Source organism: Xenia sp. Carnegie-2017, unplaced genomic scaffold (assembly GCF_021976095.1).
Source record: "Xenia sp. Carnegie-2017 unplaced genomic scaffold, XeniaSp_v1 HiC_scaffold_18, whole genome shotgun sequence".
NCBI classification, from domain to species: domain Eukaryota; kingdom Metazoa; phylum Cnidaria; class Anthozoa; order Malacalcyonacea; family Xeniidae; genus Xenia; species Xenia sp. Carnegie-2017.
The window spans coordinates 369,213-388,394 of record NW_025813480.1 but is presented as its reverse complement, the minus strand read 5'-3'; the positions used below and the strand labels follow the sequence as shown (position 1 = coordinate 388,394).

At 32.0% G+C, this 19,182-nt stretch overlaps 2 protein-coding genes and 1 long non-coding RNA gene across 27 annotated transcripts in view; all 3 read right to left on the bottom strand.

The window, feature by feature from the left end:
* Positions 1 to 1,005: 1,005 nt before the first annotated feature.
* Positions 1,006 to 1,344, bottom strand: LOC124437907. Its single transcript, XR_006945897.1, has 2 exons — positions 1,191 to 1,344; positions 1,006 to 1,121 (listed from the first exon to the last, which is right to left on the bottom strand). It is a non-coding gene; the product is annotated as an uncharacterized LOC124437907 (long non-coding RNA).
* A 2,145-nt stretch (positions 1,345 to 3,489) lies between these two features.
* Positions 3,490 to 7,590, bottom strand: LOC124437900. 2 transcript variants are annotated; one of them, XM_046987879.1, is made up of 5 exons: positions 7,472 to 7,590; positions 5,997 to 6,041; positions 5,443 to 5,463; positions 4,080 to 4,161; positions 3,490 to 3,970 (listed from the first exon to the last, which is right to left on the bottom strand). In XM_046987879.1, the coding sequence occupies exons 2-5, from the start codon at positions 6,022 to 6,024 to the stop codon at positions 3,814 to 3,816; spliced, it is 288 nt and encodes a 95-aa protein (XP_046843835.1). In that variant the 5' UTR covers positions 6,025 to 6,041; positions 7,472 to 7,590; the 3' UTR covers positions 3,490 to 3,813. The 2 variants fall into 2 exon arrangements, with proteins under 2 accessions (XP_046843835.1, XP_046843834.1); XM_046987878.1 differs by lacking the exon at positions 7,472 to 7,590 and having other exon boundaries at positions 5,997 to 6,138.
* Positions 7,591 to 9,700: 2,110 nt separating this feature from the next.
* Positions 9,701 to 19,182, bottom strand: part of LOC124437890 (serine/threonine-protein kinase BCK1/SLK1/SSP31-like) — a 62,332-nt gene continuing 52,850 nt past the window's right edge. For 22 of the 24 annotated variants that reach the window (XM_046987842.1, XM_046987852.1, XM_046987862.1 and 19 more), the window contains 2 exons: positions 18,222 to 18,934; positions 9,701 to 10,659 (listed from right to left, as the gene is read on the bottom strand). In XM_046987842.1, coding sequence (XP_046843798.1) covers positions 10,051 to 10,659; positions 18,222 to 18,934 — 1,322 coding nt within the window. In that variant the 3' untranslated portion in view covers positions 9,701 to 10,050. Of the gene's footprint in view, positions 10,660 to 13,082; positions 13,518 to 16,756; positions 17,900 to 18,221; positions 18,935 to 19,182 lie in introns of those variants that run through there. The other 2 variants (XM_046987860.1, XM_046987844.1) reach the window with 2 other exon arrangements.

Sequence of the window (19,182 nt, the reverse complement as noted above, 5' to 3'; positions counted from 1 at the left end):
ATGAACTTACCATAATATATATGAAATCCAACAATTATATACTTTTTCGGAGCCCATTTGCAGATAGAAGAGGTGTTTTTTGATTGCATAAGAAAATAATGTGTTAACAAAAACTATTAGTAAGAAATAGCTTTAGGTGCACTTGTGGAAGGAATTCTCTTTTCAATAATACAAAAATCAGGTGCACCTTTACATGAAAATATGATCTTTGGCCAACTCTGGCAAGGAAGGGTGCGAATTTTTCCAAAGTATTTTTTCACAACAGAGGAATGTTTTCAGGAAAATGAGCCTGAAATTAAATAAGCAAATACTTGATTTAATAAAGTTAGATATAACTACTGGTAAACAAAAGAATAGCACATAATAAATGCTTAAAATTTCTCAACTAAATAAGTCTTCATTTTCAACATATCACAAGTGCTTGATACCTTCATATCAATCACCAACAATTTACACATAAATTCATTCACTTTTCCTTGAGCTTCAAAGAAATAATCACAAACAAATCCTAAAACACTTCTCCAATGTTCTTCTAGAAATATATCCCACAATTACCCATGACATCATTTTTGTCTAACCTCGGACATTCGTTTACTGGACTTTTTAATGTCATGGCATTTTTCATTTTATCTTAGTATAATTGCATTAATCATGTCAGGTGATACCACAAATAAAAATAAGCCTTCACTTTGTAGCCCTTGTTCAAGCTTTCATTTAATATCATACTGCAACTTATCTCACTATATCTCATTCAAATTTAATTATAAATTACATACTTGAATAATTACAAGCTAATATGCACAAAACCAACAAAAGAGCCTGAAGGGGAAATTTTATCTATAACCATTAACCAATACAAGCATAAAACTATTTTCATTTAAGTTCATTTTATAAATATTTATATTTTTGCTAATATTTAATTAACATGTTTCCATTTGAAAAAAATTCAAAACATTCATCTTACTTGTCCCAGTTACTTTCTTCAGTTGATAATAAAACTTATTATTTTTCCATGGCCTGATGTCTTTTGAACAGCCACAAACGTCTGCCATCCACAGCAATCAAACACAAGTTCCTAAACTGCATAAATGATCGGTGTAAACTAACAAACCAACAAGGGCCTAGAGACGAAATTTGATCTATAAAAAACATTAACCCATATATATCCATCATATCTCATATCTACTCACATTGAAGCGTTGATGATAAACAAACTGTGAATCATTGTGATATCTACATACACTAAACCTATAATAATATATTTCTCGTTTACTTAACTAACTTTGATGGTTATTAAACTATTTTCATGTAAGTTCATTTCGTAAATATTTATTAATTTTATTTATATTATTGCTAGCCAATATTAATGACAATGTTTCCATTTAAAAAATAACATTCATCTTACTAGTCCCCAGTCCACTAAAGACTCACCGACCTTACCTTACTAATCTTCACTTGATGATCATAAAGATTTTCGTCTTCATCGTCAAAGAAAACAAGTCTTTAAAATGTAAAAGAATCTCAAACAGTTATAAATGAAATATGATGACGGATAAAATACCATGTAATACGTACATACAAGAGAGGTGCTTTGCTTTTAGCCGATTTTATTTCGTTTTAAAAAAGTATTTAGAAATAGAGATGCATGAGGGACCGTGATTTTCTTGTCATGGATTCTTATCAATTTTGATTTTCATCGACTAAAAAAAACAACTGATATATGATCATGTAAAATATTAGAGTTTGATATTTTCCTCGAGAGTTTTTAAACTCAGATGTAACGTAAAGCAGCTAGTTGAAACAGACCTTGACGAACAAGTTACGAATGAGTTCTGTCTAAATACCTCAGTTAAGTCATGCAGTTATTGGTCCACAGACCTCAGTGATGTAATAATCATGTATAATTATTGTGTAACATGTGAAAAGCCAGGAATCAAAGTGTTTCTGTAATGGCCGTGAGTTGAAATTAATTGAACATAAATTTTCAAGAAGCAATTAGAATTAGAAGTTTATCAACATTTCTGTTGTTTTCATGTACGACACTCACCAGTGTTGTGCCATGCTGCTAGAGTTGATTTGTTGAATAACTTGCATACGTTAAATAACATAGTATTTACTGTCGGAAAGACTAAATCATATTGCTAACGAAAAGTTAATAAAAACAAACAAGAAAAAAGTTATTCTGTATAGTTCATGTATCGTTACAACGTGTTTGCTGACCAATGATTAAACAAAAAACCAAAAATCATACAAGGTTTATTTATAATTATTAAATAGACAAACAAAATGAACTAAAAATAATTTAATCGCTAAATGTACTTAGCATCAAAATTCTTCACGAACGAAAATGGACGACTGTTTTTAATATTCTCGTTTCTCTTAGAGCAAAAAAACAGGATGTCAGATATGTAAGGTTTTCATTTATGTTATATGGTAAGTTCTTTACTAAGTAAAAGTTTCATATATTCATAATTATTGGATTATTAGATCATCAATAAGGAGTTAGTACCTCGTAAATGTTTATAAAATAAGGACTGGTGAAACATGATTGATCTTGTTTATAGAAATGACCAAACTTTTACAATGGCACTCAATCTAGACTTTGAGATTGTTAATTTTTAGAGAATTAAAAAGACAATGTAAAAGTTAGTTTCTATAAAAATAACTATTACTGATGTCATGGGAAGTTTTTCAAGGGAAATGTTGTCGTGGAAGGTTTTTTCGTCATCTGTAAAATATTGACCATCGTTAAGATTCAGTTCATTCAAAGCTATGTCCAATTTCAAGCAGATGAGGTAAGCTTCATCATCATCAGGAGTCCCCAGGATGAACTGATGGAATCACACGTCAAACAAAAACTGCATTTCGAAAATAAATTTGTTTGAGTCCTAGCATCAAAAAGCTGCATTCGAAAATTTATCTTTGGAGACTGCATAGAGAGATAATATAGTAACAAATCAAATGATAGTGTGCTATATCAATATATCAAGTCAAAAATAAGCCAAAACTCTTGAGCAAAATACCGAACTATATCTTACTACATGTTCACATCTCAAACACAGATGTAATGTGAGAAAGTTTGTTGCAACAGACCTTTGATAAACAATTCACGTAAGAGCTTAGCACAAATATCTTATCTAAGTCATACAGTTATTGGTCCACAGACTCCATCACCATAACGTGTATAGTCAACTGACAAGTAACAAGCCAGAAACTTAAGTGTTATGCAGTACTCCACCTTGTGAGAGTTGCATACATGGTTATGATCTTCAGGTGAAAACACTGGGTCTTCTAAATGAAGAACAAGTATTGGGCGAGAGTAAATTTGTTGAAGAACGTGTAAAATTATTTCACATTATTTCACTTGCAAAAAAAACAAGATCGTCATATACGAAACGTTGTCGCTTGCTACCTGTGGTAGCTTTAAAGCTTGTTTTTGTTTTTTTTTGAGCAAGAGCTATATACTCATAATTAATGCATAACTACAGATTTCAGGAATTTTTGCTTTTTAATTGATTAAATCAAATAAGTGCAAACCAAACAAATATTTATTTATAAATACACGACGGCAAAGTACTGAAATTAGTCATGTTGAATGGCAAATACTTAGTAAATGTTTTTATAGTAAGAGTAACTACATGACAATGTAAATGAATAGAAACGTGCAGTATGTAATATCCATCTGTTTTGACTCACTCATCAAATCTAGCTGTTTAAAAATCTACAGTGGAAAGTAAATAAATGAAGTTTTCGCTTTTACAGCATTCGAAACTTTGCTTCTTTCAATGGTTTATATCGTAATTCGATGTATTTCTATGCTTTCCATTTTAACTTTTCATCGATCTCATTTTTGATAGCAGCCTCCGAATTTTCTTTCTCAAAATCAATTGTGCTTGTGACATACAAATGAAGAAACGACATCTTCTTGTTTGGGCGAGCTATTCCATACTTCCCACTAAGCCACGAACAACTTAAACAAGAAACGATAACTATATATTGTCTAAAAACTATTTTTCGTAATGTTCCGACATACACAGAGGTCAACATACATAATCGATATCCCATGAAAGAAAAATTACCTTTGTAGAGCCTCGTGAACGTCAGCTTTAATATTCTTACTTTTGTGTAGAAGTTTATGGAAGTTGACGTCATGATTGGCTTCTAAATATCATAAAAATATAATTGATAACTTTGGTGCACCAACATTAACTACGATGAAACTTCCATACGATAAGACATAAATAAGACTAAAAATTGACGAATCATATACATGGGATCATATATTACTTTGTTCTGGATTTCTGGTTTTGGTCGTGATACGCTAGACGCTTTTATACGCTATGACGTTAATCAGGTCATATTAATCTTATTCACAAGATTAGAGTGTTTTATCAAGTTTTCGACATGGTATAAGAATGGCATTTACAGATTTTTTGCACGTAACATAAACATAAAATACCCTTTGCAGAGTTACTGGTCTCTGCCTCAATGTTTTCTTTTGAGGCGTCACGACAAAAAATTGCTATTTGCTCTTAAATAATAGGTACGATAAACAATTATATCAAATTTTTACCGTTGATACGATCATTTAAAAAAATAATTTAAAGTATTTAACCAAGGTCGTTTAGTTTCTGAAATATTACCTGACGAAAAAAAAAGTTGGCAATAAACCGTGCGAAAATATTCGCTTTTTCTGAGTTATAAGAAGTTCTAGATATGCCTACCTGTTTCTACTGCCAAAATATTGTAGTTCCCGTTTAAATACACAAACTATTAAAGTTTCCAAAAATTTGAATCATGGAATAAAGAGAAAAATGTGTTTTTAAAGAAGCATTTTTCATGTCACGAAAACACAAACTTTGCAAGTACATATATAGCTCAGTGTGTCATAATGAAAAGTAAATATTCTCGCAAAAAAACTATTTGAAAAGCCTTTTTCATGTCATGTATAAATACAAATAACATATTTCATGTAAACAATGCATGTTCTTTTTATGCATTAAATGGCTCTTTTAAAAGCACTTTGCTGGGCTTTGATATTTATATTTAAACTTCGCTTTCCGCCCGGTATATCTCTGGTCACATTTATAATTCAATGCATAAACGTGTCAGCGGGTATAAACATGCTATGTAATACTTCATTTTATACTCATCTGAAGGGTAAAAGTTGTTAACATAATTGAAATAAATTTAGTTTTTTTAACATATTTTAATGCGTGGTATCATATTTGATACCAGCGGGATTACAGTAAACTACATTAATGTAAATTACTTTGCAATGAAAATAATAATTAATTTTGAAAAAAGAAAGTTGGTAAAGTAAATGTTTTATTGAACATTACTCTGTTGAGGGGAAAAACTTTTTACTTATAAAACTATTTTTTATTAATACATCGTAAAACGTTTATTTAATTAGCTTCTATAATAAATGAAAATACTAACCTTCGTAAAGGTCCATAGGTTCTGCAATGTAGAGGAAAATAAATATTATTTTCACATTTACTGAAGACATGTCAAATTAACTACCTAATTGCTGAAAACTGAGACTATATAGACAGAAAAGCTTTCATAAAATTAATTAATTTTTCTTCAATTCATCAAAACAAAGATGCACAAATAACAATAAACATTATCGATATTGTTATATTGCATGACTATACTACGAACAAGGAAAATATAACTGAGCTGTAAAACATTTCAGAGAGCTATACAAATATACTACACAGAGCTGTCACTAACAATACTATTGGTTTATTATTGATCTTTTCATTTTCCTCGACAGTTCCCAGTAAAAAGTTGATCACGTGCTAGAGTTGCAAATTTAAGCAAATTTATTTCTGCAATAATTATGACGGCAGGTTAATGTACTGAATGCAGGGTATATACTACACATAGTGACTCTTCCCAATATATTAGTTACAATGCTTTTTTAATCATCGAGGGCAGTGAAAATTTTTGGACTTTATAATATTCACATGAATTTCCAACATGTTTACCTCCTTCACGTTTTAATTTCAAAGACATTTCCACTACCTCTGAATCTACACAAACAAAACAAGTCATGGTTAAGTTATAGGTTAAGTTGCTATTGAATGTGAGCGTTAATATATTGTAGATTAAACTCGCTCAGCCGGGTAACTCGGCTCCATACAAACAGGCCCTAAGAATAAAAATTATGCAAGTATTTAATTTACGTGTCTTTCCATCAACTGTAAAACAGGAGATGCAAAAAGATTGAAACAAGTTGAGTTGCAATCACTTTAACACAGGACAAGAACTTTCTAGTAGGCATAAATTTAACAGATCGAAATTGTTATGAGATCATCTGGCAATTGCGATGAAATATGAGTTATGTTTGATCCCATTTATCTATGCTTCAAGACCTGATATTTAAATTCTGTTTAAACAATATTACTATTTTGAAACATTGAATTCATTGATTGACAACTTGTTTTGTCATGATACTTTGAACTCCTGATACTAACAACAGAATTGTCATTATTTGTGGGGGATTGAAAAAAGGTTTGAACTTTTTGTAAATAAGAAATATGATACATTTTCATTCAGTGACTGTGTCCGCATGAATTTAGCATAATAATAACGGAAACCAACAATTATATACTTTTTCGGAGCTCATTTGCAGATAGTTGAGGTATTTTTTGATTGCATAACAAAATAATGTGTTAATGAAAACTATTAGTAAGAAATAGCTTTAGGTGAACTTATGTAAGGAATTCTCTTTTCAATAATACAAAAATCAGGTGCATCTTTATGTGAAAATACGATCTTTGGCCGACACTGGCCAGCAAGGGTGCAAATTTTTCCAAAGTATTTTTTCACAACAGAGGAATGTTTTCAGGAAAATGGGCATGAAATTAAATAAGCAAATACTTGATTTAATAAAGTTAGATATAATTACTGGTAAACAAAATAATAGCACAGTTGTAAACGACAAATATAGTCATCCAGTATAACTAAAGACGAAGCAATCAACTCATTCATCAAAAAAGTTTCATGGGCAATTTCGAGTACTTGCAAGATTCGTGAATAAATCACCCCCCTTGTAAGATGCAATTGAAGCTCAAGACATTTTTTAGAGGTCTTAACATTTTTTTAATTTCATACATTCTTGATTTAGTTGTCATTGTGTTTTGTTGCCATCCATCTTCGATCACATAATAATTTTAATTTTAATGAAATTTCTGTTCACGTTAATTTAATATTTAAGCTTATTTATGTTTCGACTCATTACAGGAAGAACAACAGTTTTACTATTCAAACACAGCCATTACTGTTTTTCTTTATATGCCGTGTTTGATTAAACGGTAAGTCTGACGACTTTCAGCTTTTAACTTTCAAACCAAATAAGAAATATGAAAAAAGGCAGTGCATAGAGTGCCATCACAGACATGATGTCTGCCACTCTCTTGTTTTGCCTAGCCTAATTTCTCGGACAAATAAAATAACTCACCTTCAATGTTGCAAACCGAGCAGTGAGACCTCTCCCAGAAAACTGTACAGCTCAATATTAGTGCAAACTAGATAGACAGTAATGAGTAATTGTAAACAAACATTAAAAATACTTATTGCAGATACATTTTCATTCAGTGAATGTATCCAAATTATGAAAAATACGTATGAATTTAGCATAATAATAATGGAATCCAACAATTACTTTTTTGAAGCCCATTTGCAGATAGTTGAGGTGTTTTTTGATTGCAAAACAAAACAATGTGTTATTGAAAACTATTACAAAGAAATAGCTTTAGGTGAACTTATGTAAGGAATTCTCTTTTCAATAATACAAAAATCAGGTGCACCTTTACGTGAAAATACAATCTTAGGCCGACTCTGGCCAGCAAGGCTGCAAATTTTTCCAAAGTATTTTTTCACAACAGAGGAACGTTTTCAGGAAAATGGGCATGAAATTAAATCAAATTTAATAACACTTCTAAAAGTGTTTTTTTAAATTTTTTTTTCACTTTTTTTGGTTACATATGGTTACGATTTACTTTTAATAAAGTTAGATATAATTACTGGTAAACAAAATAATAGCACATAATAAATACTTAAAATTTCTCAACTAAATAAGTCTTCATTTTCAACATATCACAAGTGCTTGATACCTTCATATCAATCACCAACAATTTACACATAAATTCATTCACTTTTCCTTGAGCTTTGAAGAAATAATCACAAACAAATTGCAACTTTATGCACTTTTGCATATTTACCAACCCACAGAGATAATGCATTGAGCTAGTAAACCAATTCTTGATAATGAATAAGGTCTCATTTTCTCACAATAGGTTTGTATGTAACCAATTCATTCGTAACCATATGTAACCAAAAAAAGTGAAAAAAAATTTAAAAAAGCACTTTTAGAAGTGGACTTATTTAAACAGCCCCGACTTTTTTAATTGGTTATTTATGCCTCTTGTCTATAGCACAAATGGCCCTATACAATACTCATCATGTTTGAGACACCACACATGTAGTTTTCTTTAATTGGTTATTTATGTCTCTCATCTTTAGCACAAATGGCCCTATACAATACTCATCATGTTTGAGACACCACACATGTAGTTTTACAGCCTTAAATAAAATGAATTGTTTGGATTCATTCAAATAATTTATATAAATTGAGAAATAATTGTGTTTTTCTTGTTTGTATATACAACGACATCATACTATACACAACGCCTGGCTATTCATGTTTGACAGTGCCTTACATGTGATTTTACGATATTTATGTGTTACATAAACAAATTTTACATCTACGGGCCATACATCATTGGCGATATTAAATTTAAGTGCGATTTCTAGTGAAGTTTTGGATCAGTAAAAAAGTTTTGGATTTGATCAAATTATTCCATTTTTATGGCGGTTTAAAGTTGTGAAAAGGCCATTTTTGATGGACGATGTTCATCTTAAGAAAATTCTGGGAATGCAATACATTTCCAATGACCAATTCAAAGCCATATGAATAAAATTGTTCATGTATCGTCTGTTTTGTCATTTCAAATTAAAAAACGAATAAACACTTGGCGGAGGAAATAAGAAAGACTTATTCTAAACCATGAGCATTTCATATTTTTACTATGTCTCTAAAGTTAAACTAGAGTATTTTGTATATCCTATAATTCTTCTTAAGTCGATATTTATTGATAAAACTTACTTTTTAAATTTGTCTTCCTTGCAAAACGTGTTCCTGCCATTGAGTTCTATAATAACTGGAGCGGCTAACTTTACTGGGGCGAGGACGCCAAAAAAATGGCGGCCAAAGGACGTATTTCCGCTGAAATGATCGCTTTGCAGAAAAATAATATTCTCGACCTCCCCCTGGTGTCTATAGTAAATTATAAATAATTTTTCTAAAACAAACACGATATCACAGAATATGGATATCGTTAGTTCCATATTCTGTGACGATTCTTTTTTGGCATTTCTTTTATAATGCCAACACTTCAATCGTTCAATTGTTGGATGTCGTATAGTCCAGTCAATCTACGACCAAAAACACTCTAAGCTTGAACAAATTTCCACAAAAGAAATTTCAACTGATTTTGGTATATTTGATATCCCTTTACAACATATCGAAAGTCCCACAAAATCCTAGCACGGCAACATCGTGTAAATTACGTTTTATTTGAGGCATTTGGATTGAAAATCTGAGCGACATGGAAACGAGGCTCAAAAATTAATGTTTTAGATTTTATCCTTTTAGAACACGCACCAGATACAAGTGAAGAGATTACGATTTTTGGTAGAATATTTGAGAAAAGTGATACGTACACAGCATTAGTTTGTTGTTACATAGCTATTTACCGTTAAGATCAGCGTTGTCAATAACACCTTCGCTTTTCTTTCCCCTGCCTTCTTCAAGTTTTACAGGATGTTCACTGTCTAACAAATGTTTGCAACCGCAATATACAGAATTAAAAACATACATGCATTAAGTACAGTAAATGAAGAAGAGAACTAGAGTGAAAATAACAAATATAGCGTCATGGACCCCTAATTTATAGCTTGGCCATCAAAAATGAAAACTCATTTCTGTGTCTTACTTGGAAAATGTTTCTCTAGATCAGGTCTTGCCTTCCAATCACTCAATCTTATGGCTCTGTGAACTAGATAAGGCAGCTCCTCAAAAAGTTGAAGAAAATACTCTTGATAGTTTCCATCTTTAACACATGATGACAGTTGTGGACGAGGTTTATCACGCCAATGCTGGCGAACGTTTCGTAAAAATCTTAGGCAACCTAACCATGTAGAGTCGGATACTTTATTGAAATGATTAAAGAATTCAGGATCGATACGGTCCATCCAAACTATTGAAAGATTTAACTGCTCACGAATATTTGAGGGAAGAGAATGTGGAGATGATGTCTTTATTTCTGGTTCATTCCCAACATCACACAGAAAAGCGAAATTCTCCTTATCGGTTTGTAGATAAGGGTGTTTTAACGCTTCGTTGGCCAATGGTCTGTCTTCCGGTTCTAGCTGTAGCATCCACGATAAAAGGTCTTTGAACGTGGCATCCTTGATTTCGTCCAAGCCAACTGGGTTTCCTTTCAAAATGTTGTCCAGTCTATGCCGTTCAATGCCAAAAGGATGTTTTCCCTTTGTTGCAAAATAATAAGCCACCATTCCGGCATTCTATTTTCAATAAAAAATGGAGCTAATTCATTTGTTAGTTGCAAAAAATACAAGTTCAGTTCAAAAAAAATCAGCAAAATGTTCTCCAATTAAGAGTCGTAGCCAATCTAAATGAGAGACATACAATCGTAAAACCAATAAGGCAATAACAGCAATTCATTATCATACATATACATATTTTTATATTTTATAAGTACAATTTGTATTTCGCCACTATATGACTGTACAATAGAGGTAAACAAAAATTATATTTAAAAGTGATAATGATATCAGTGGCAGTGATAATGATATCCCTACCAAATACAACATTCAAATGCAAAAATAACATTGACCTGTAGTTGGACCTCTATTTCTACTTCAAGAACTTACCATAATGTCAGACTCTTTTTTGTAACGAACTTTATTAATTGTATCATCTGATGCGTTATATGACTCTGGAGCTATCCAATTTTTTGCTCCCCTTTGTATGCTCCGATGTGTCGAAGATTCATTTAATAATTTTCGACTTATACCAAAGTCAGCGATGAAAAAATTTCCATCCACATCTAGAAGAACGTTTGATGGTCTTAAATCCCGATGAAGAATAGGACACGAACCACTGTGAAGGTGAACTAGACCATTTAAGGTCTGAATAAGAACTTTAGGAACGACTTTTTGAAGATCTTGCAAAGAAGAAGATTTCACATAACTCTCTAACGATTCTTCACACAAATCTAATATCAAATACAAGTAATCTGTGCCTGGTTCTTCTTCAAGATACCAATAATTCACAACATAATTTGAACGCTTTGCATTCAACTCATTCAAAATTTCTTTTTCTCGTTTGGCTAACTCCACGCAGTTATCTCGAAGCAATCGTTTTACTGCTTTTCCGTAACCATCTTTTCCGAGTCCAAGGTAAACACGAGTTCCATCACTTCCTTTACCAAGCAAAAACTCTTCAGAACAAATAACCTTTACACCATTTTCAAGTTTGACTTTTCCTGGATTTTCCTTCCCATATTTCTCCATCATTCTGAACTTTGGCTGATGCATTATTGATTTATCATAACATTTCCATGGTTGAGAAAGCAATTCTTCAATTAAAAAGTAAAGTAGACTATTTAGAAAGGAATAAATCAATGTATCAAGAAGCAATTTAATTTTCTAATTATACGCACATCAAAAAAATGTGGCTATTAGACAAGATTTGAAACACCTACACCGCTTTGCCAGTTAAGGTGAACAAACTTTTAAATTTAGCTACTAAATAATAACATAATAACATAACAACATGTTTGGCTTTGTTTCAGTTTATTTGTATTAATAGCGTATTTCCCTGCTTCCAAACACACGAATGAGAGATATTTAGTTCAAAGTACGTTGAGGGACGTTTAGACTGAATGTTCCTCATAAAAGTTATCAACACCTTGTTTTCACACTTAATTTACTCTCGTTAACTTTAGAAATTGCGTCAGCTATCTTTTTGATTTTTCCACTGCTAAATAATTTTCAATTCTTGTGAATGGAAAAGTTAATGTCAGTATCTTTTCTTTTAAATGCCAAAACATTGAGATTGAAAAATCAAAGATGAAAGCATCTGTCGTAGTGAAAAGAGTTCGGAGAATTAAAGAACCTAATGTTTTTAAGGTTACCTTCTGAAATGCCTGAGTTTTTGACCAGACTTTCTAAGAAATTGTGGCTTGGATCCATTTGAATGGCAAAAATGTTAGAACTAAAAAATCCGTACCAAAAAAAATTTACTAATCAAAGACGGTACGATACTTGTATGCGATTCAATAAAAGCTACATCATGAAACAGTCGTTATATTGACCACGTGTTTAATGTATACATGGCTCATTAAAATATACAAATTGAAATATTAAACATTACTTCTGTCTTTAATGATGCAAATAGCTTTATGGAAATGTTCAGTCTTTAATTCAGGAAGAAACAATCTCATTAATGAAAAGTGCCATACATAAATTCAAGAAAAAAACTTGAGGTAGTTCTATTAAATTATTGGTTGAACTGCGTGTGCGGAAGTCAGTGAAATGAACTTCTAAAAGATGTGTGTGGAATGCATATACAAGAATTTTGTACTGTACGATGTAGTCAGCGCTGCTCATGATCAAACGTGGTAGCTAAGAAATACAAAAGTATTTTTGAACATGCTTTAAACATGTCAAAATGAAGACATCTTACATTGAAAGAGTATATAAAATAATTTTTGACCAAAAACGAAGCATCATAAAATTAATTAAATTTAGTGTATCTCGATCTTTTTGGCTTTGACAATTTTATTGTTATGTTTTTGCTTTCATTTTATTAAAATCCTGTTTTTGCTTTCATTTTATAAAAAACAAGACAAATTTCCAAAAAAACTTCTTATCAAAGCGCTTGGACATTTAATCATCATTATGACAGAAAGAAAAGCAACTTGTTTTTACTTGGATAGGAAAATAATAATTTCTAAAAAATAAAACTTAAGATGTTAGATACAGGTATTAGCAATAACGATTAAATTTCAGCAAATTAAAGACAGGGTAAGCTTTTGAAAGCTGCATTGCAATCTACTTAGCATGGTGCATTTAATGAACCGGTAACTATGAATATTTTCACTTTTCAAAGATAAGTTATACGAAATTTTTATCGGCAATCTTTCAGTAAGATTTATTTCAGTTATGATGTACATAACATTTACAGTTTTTTCCCTCTGAAACATTAAACAGACGAAAAAATGCAAACGATAAACTTGAATATCGTATTTATTGAAATGCTGCATAGTAATCCATGTAATTTCAGTTTTACAGAGTTTTCTAGCGATTACCAGTTTCCAACCAAATCATCATGAAGTACCAACGGAAATTGTCAAGATCTAAATGATAAGATGATAAAAATAGTTTAAACAATGTCAACAACAATCTTCCTATGAATTTTATTTTTTATTGAAAAATTTGCTTACGTGTCTATTCCTGCCTACGTAGTTCAAACCTCTTGACTTATGACTCATGAACAAAATAAATATTTAATATACACGCTAACAAAGTTGCCCAAATAATAAGAACTTTAAAATAGTCTTGTTGTAACGCTATTTTAAAAGAATAACGATATATTAGTGAGTAACAATCCAACATCCCAGCCCAATGTTATGGAATTTTTTAGTACTTGCTGTCTGACTAATTTTTTCTAATTTTTCCGCTATTTGTAAAAATCTATACTTTTAAAAATATAATCTTAGACATGGAGCAATAAAAAGAGACTAAAACTACATATAAATTCAAACTTGTGGCCTTTAAGTCAAACGTCTGACGCAATGGAATTTGAACATTGTCATTACATATACTGAAAGAATTCGCAAATTTTTATTGCAAAGCGTACCAGTGTTAAATCATAAAGAGAATACGATACAAATAAAACTTACAATAATTTCAGTGCTTGTTCCACTTCTTAAACGTTTTTGCTTCGTCTGATGAGAAGCAACTATCAAAATAATACGTATGACTTGTTTTGCATCGCGTATGTAAATAATCTTTTAACAATGGAAGCATTTCCAAAGATCACAGCTGGAAAAAACTATACTTTCCCTTAGGGAGGGGGTGGGTGGAGTGAAAATAAAATTTGTGAATATTGAATTTGGAAATGTTTTATTTAAATTTTATATGCGCATGCAATTGAGCATGTTTTCTATCGTAAAGATAAAATTTGTTTTTACGGATTATAAAATTGATGTTTATGAATATGCCCTCCCCCCAATTATTGTTCTGGCTACGTGCATGATCCTGTGCCAATAAATAATATACAAGTCTTACCGTCCATAACACGAGTAGTGCATGTACATAAAAAGACGTATACTAACAGAATTTACTTAAAGGAATGTCAATAAAGAAGTGTAAATAAGAAAATTAGTGAATTATTGTAGGCGGGTTGTAAAGAAAATATAAAGTCAAATTGGGTCTACAGCAGCTTGCTATTGGCTTTGCTCCGTACGTTACAGTTACTACCAGTTTTTGTTCATGCAGACAATGTAAAATTTAGTAGCCATTGTGGCATTTGGATGATTAATGATTGTCTTTGACCAGCGTTCTTGACATGAAAATGGCTGTTTACTCGCATGTTTTATTGTGCGTGTTAAATTAACTCAATTAAATTTAAATTCTAATTATAGTCCGGTTGCCAAATGCCTCTTTAAGACAGAACGTTGCCGTGAAGGACCTCATTTTTGAGCGCTTTCCGGCACGCGTGTCATATTTGTCATATATTCAACATGTTGAATAATGTTGGTCACGAATGAATGTTTCCTCCAAGTGAGCGCGCATCAAAAGCTATCGCCTCAGCAAATGTAACTTTACGCATGCGCAAAGTAACTCATTTTATACTTTGGACGAAGATGGCGGCACAAACATGATAGCTGATATAATGTTAGAAGACCAAATTCATTTATCGAAAGCGGTTTTATCCAATCTACGATACTTCCGAAACTGCTCAGCATCTTCAGCATCCAGCTCACGGATAATATTTGTAGCTCCCTGTGTAGGCCGTCCAGAAATTCCACGCTTTGTCCATGTAGTTGATTTAGCTGCTCTCAAACCAGGGATGGCATTTATTCTTTAATCATTTTTTCTTTAATCTTCTTTAATGATTAAAGAAGATTTGAATCAAAACTAAAAATTGTCTTTAATGTTTCTTATTTATGCTCTTACGTCTGAAATAGTGTTTATCCAATGTCACATTAAAATATTAAATAATAGCGTATTTTCTCCGTGGTTCCCTTGTGCATTCACTATGTAATATGAGGTTGTCTTGATGAGAATACAGAGCCTAGTGACTCGTTAAAGTCTCAAGCTGGTGGCACAACAAAGTAAAAACTTTATATTTCATATTTGCATTTTAGCACTATTGAATATTTAGCTCAGGAATAATTATTTCCTTTTTGACAATTTGTTTGAAATTTTGTTAAAGTTTTAATGGTTTTCTCGAAAAGTTTTCTTTAATTGTCTTTAATTGTCTTTAATTGAATTAAAGAATAAAGAAAAAAAATTTTTCAAAAAAACCTTCTTTAATCCATCCCTGTCTCAAATGCCTTTGCCGTAGCCGCAGTAAAAATGGCAAAAGCAACATTTCTTTGTCTTCTACACCTGACGACGAATCAAACATACCATAAGCAGCAGCCATTTTGCTTTGAATAGCAAATATTACCGTAGACAGAGCATGCATAAATGTTACATTTGCTGAGGCGATAGATTTTCATGCGCGCACATTTGGAGGAAACATTTATTCCTGACCGAAATTATTCATCATGTTGAATATCTGGTAATTATGACACGGGTGCCGGAAAGCGCTCAAACTTTACTCATTTTGCATTTTATCTAACACAGATATTTGTTTTAATCGATCGTTGTTTTCCAACTTTATACATAACATTCTTCGTCTGCAGATGGCTTGTCTTCTGGTTTTAGTGTGGCATCTATGATTTCATCCAAGTCCACTCCAAGTAGCAAGAAATGTCGGTCAACTTCGTAGAAATGCCCGGCTGGGCTTCTACAGTAGAAAAACACAGGACTGCGGTCTATGCGTATATTTTGCCGATATCTTAAATAGCTCTCGAGTTAATTTGATGCGAACGGTAATGAACTGTAACACGAGTAGGACTGAGAATGACCATAACAGGCTTGCGAACGAAAAATCTTCCTATTGTAGAATCGAACATGGCAAATCTATGGGTGTTTTCCGTTTACAAAGAAAGCGGAGAATTATCAATAAAGCATTTCGACATGATGTTGAAATGTGGCAGGTGTACAAACAGCTTGGATATATTCAATAATCAAAAGCAAAAGGGAAAAGGAAGATCTGTCAAAAATTTCTCAAATCTTTGGAGTGAAGTGAAACATCATCTGTATTTCATTGAATAAATTTGACAAATTTCATTGCATAAAATGTTACTTAAATAATTGACTTCGACTATTTGCCAATATCAACTAGCTTTCATACTGAAAACATTTACGAAAAAATAAAACCGCTCGGGTCCGAAACGATGTTTTCTATTTGTTTCAACATAAAACGCTACTATTCCTACATTCTAAAATCAATAAAAAAAACATCATAACAGTTACAAGGTTAGTGGCGGTGGATACTGAAACGTCAAAAATTGACTTTATTTGTTATTTGCAGAATTCAACTACATTTAAATGTCCACAACAAATACTTATCATAACATCAGACTGTTTCTTGTAACAAGATACATTGATGATTGGATGCTGGATAGATCATATGACTGGAGTTATCCAATTGTTAACTTATCTCTGTATTCTGCGATGAGGTAAATCTCCAACGCTCAAAAATCTAAATAATTTTGAGTCGCAGCCCTGCATATATTTAACAAAATACGAATGACGAACATACAATTTTAATTCATCTAACAAGATGAATGCCATGTATTGCGAGGGATACGTTGCCCCTACGTGACTACACATTTGACTTAGTAATATTTTATGTCCCATTATAAATAGTTTAAGTAATCATATCCATTTGCTTCAGTATCGAGTGAGAAAATGCCTAAATGAAAAGTCATTAAATTTAAAAGCGAGACAATAAAACTTATGAGTAGATAGTATAAACAAATCCTGAACAAATGCACGATGTTCTTGATTATTCTTGTGATCAGATTTCGTTTTCCAATGTCCTATTGACTTTGTACACCAGAAGAGGAAGTTCAGGAAAACGTTGCAAGAAATACTTTTTATAATTGCCTTGCTTCACATATTGTGATAGATGCGGACGACGCTTATCTTGCCAATGTTGGTCGACGTTTCGTATGAATTTTAAGCATCCTGCCCATGTAGACTCGTACTTTAGAGTTCTTATACTATCGTTTACCTCAAAGTTGATCAAATCTTTGACGACTTTATAGTCGATACGCTTCATCCATTCTATGGAGTCATACAACTGCGTATAAACGTCTGAAGTGGGAGAATTTTGACCTCGTGAATGTTTCACCTCCAGTTGGTTCCCCATATCACATAGCATGTTAAATTTCTCTTCGTCTGGTTGTAGATAAGGGTGCTTTAACGCCTTATCGGCAGATGGCCTGTCTTCAGGTTTTAACTGTAGCATCCACGATAAAAGGTTTTTGAACGTGGCATCCTTGATTTCGCCCAATCCAACTGGGTTTCCTCTCAAAATGTTGTCCAATCTATGCCGTTCATGTCCAAAAGGATGTTTTCCCTTTGTTGCAACATAATAAGCCACCATTCCTGCATTCTATTTTCAATAAAAAATTGTCATAAGCAGTCAGTGGTGGATACTAAAACCTTCGAGATTAAATTTATTTGCGATTTGCAGAACTCAACAATTAATGTGAAGCTTAAAAAAATCTAAAAAATGTTCTCTAAATAGAATTGGAGCCATATATATATATTAAAAGCAATCTAAATAAGGAACATACAATTGTAACTGTAGCACGATTAACAAAATTAATTTATTTTTATTTAAATAATTATCACTACAAAATAGCAATATTTAATTCAATGCAAATAAAACATTGAGCTGTAGTTAGACCTCTAGTTACACTTCAAGAACTTACCATAATGTCAGACTCTTTTTTGTAACGAACTTTATTAATTGATGCATCTGATGCGTCATATGACTCTGGAGATATCCAATTTTTAGCTCCTCTTTGTATGCTCCGATGTGTCGAAGTTTCATTAGATAACATATGACTTATACCAAAGTCAGCGATTAAAAAATTTCCATCCACATCTCGAAGAACGTTTGATGGTCTTAAATCCCGATGAAGAATAGGACGCTCACCGCTGTGAAGATCAGCTAAACCTTTTAAAATCTGCATAAGAATTGTAGGAACGACTTTTTGAAGATCTTGCAAAGAAGAAGATTTCACATAACTCTCTAACGATTCTTCACACAAATCTAATATCATGTACAAATACTCTTCGTCAAGGTTCTCTTCTAAATGGCAAAAGTTCACAACATGATTTGAACGCTTTGCATTCAACTCAATCAAAATTTCTTTTTCTCGATTTGCATAGTCTTTGCCACTATCTTTGTGTATTCGCTTTACTGCTTTTCCATAACCATTATTTCCCAGGGCAAGGTAAACACGGGTTCCATCACTTCCCTTGCCAAGCAAAAACTCCTTCATGAAAATTACACGCAATTCACTGAGCAGTGTAACTTTTTCTGGATGTTTGCGTCCATATTTCTCCATCTTTTTAAACTTCTTCTGATGTATTATTGATTTATCAAAACATTTCCATGGTTGACGCAACAATTCTTGAACTTAAAGAAGAAGTACAAATCAGGAAAAATTAAAAAAGGACTGATAAAGTCATCAATTCATTGTTTTATTTGTTTTGGCAATATCACATAACATATAACATTGCTGTGGTTTTCTCTGGATGAGAAAACACGGATGTTTTTATTTTGATATGGAAATAACATTTACTCCGGTAGAAATAAGTTGGTCATCATACAATTCACGTTCCACGATTAGTTCATTGCATGACCATACCAACCTTTAACTCAAT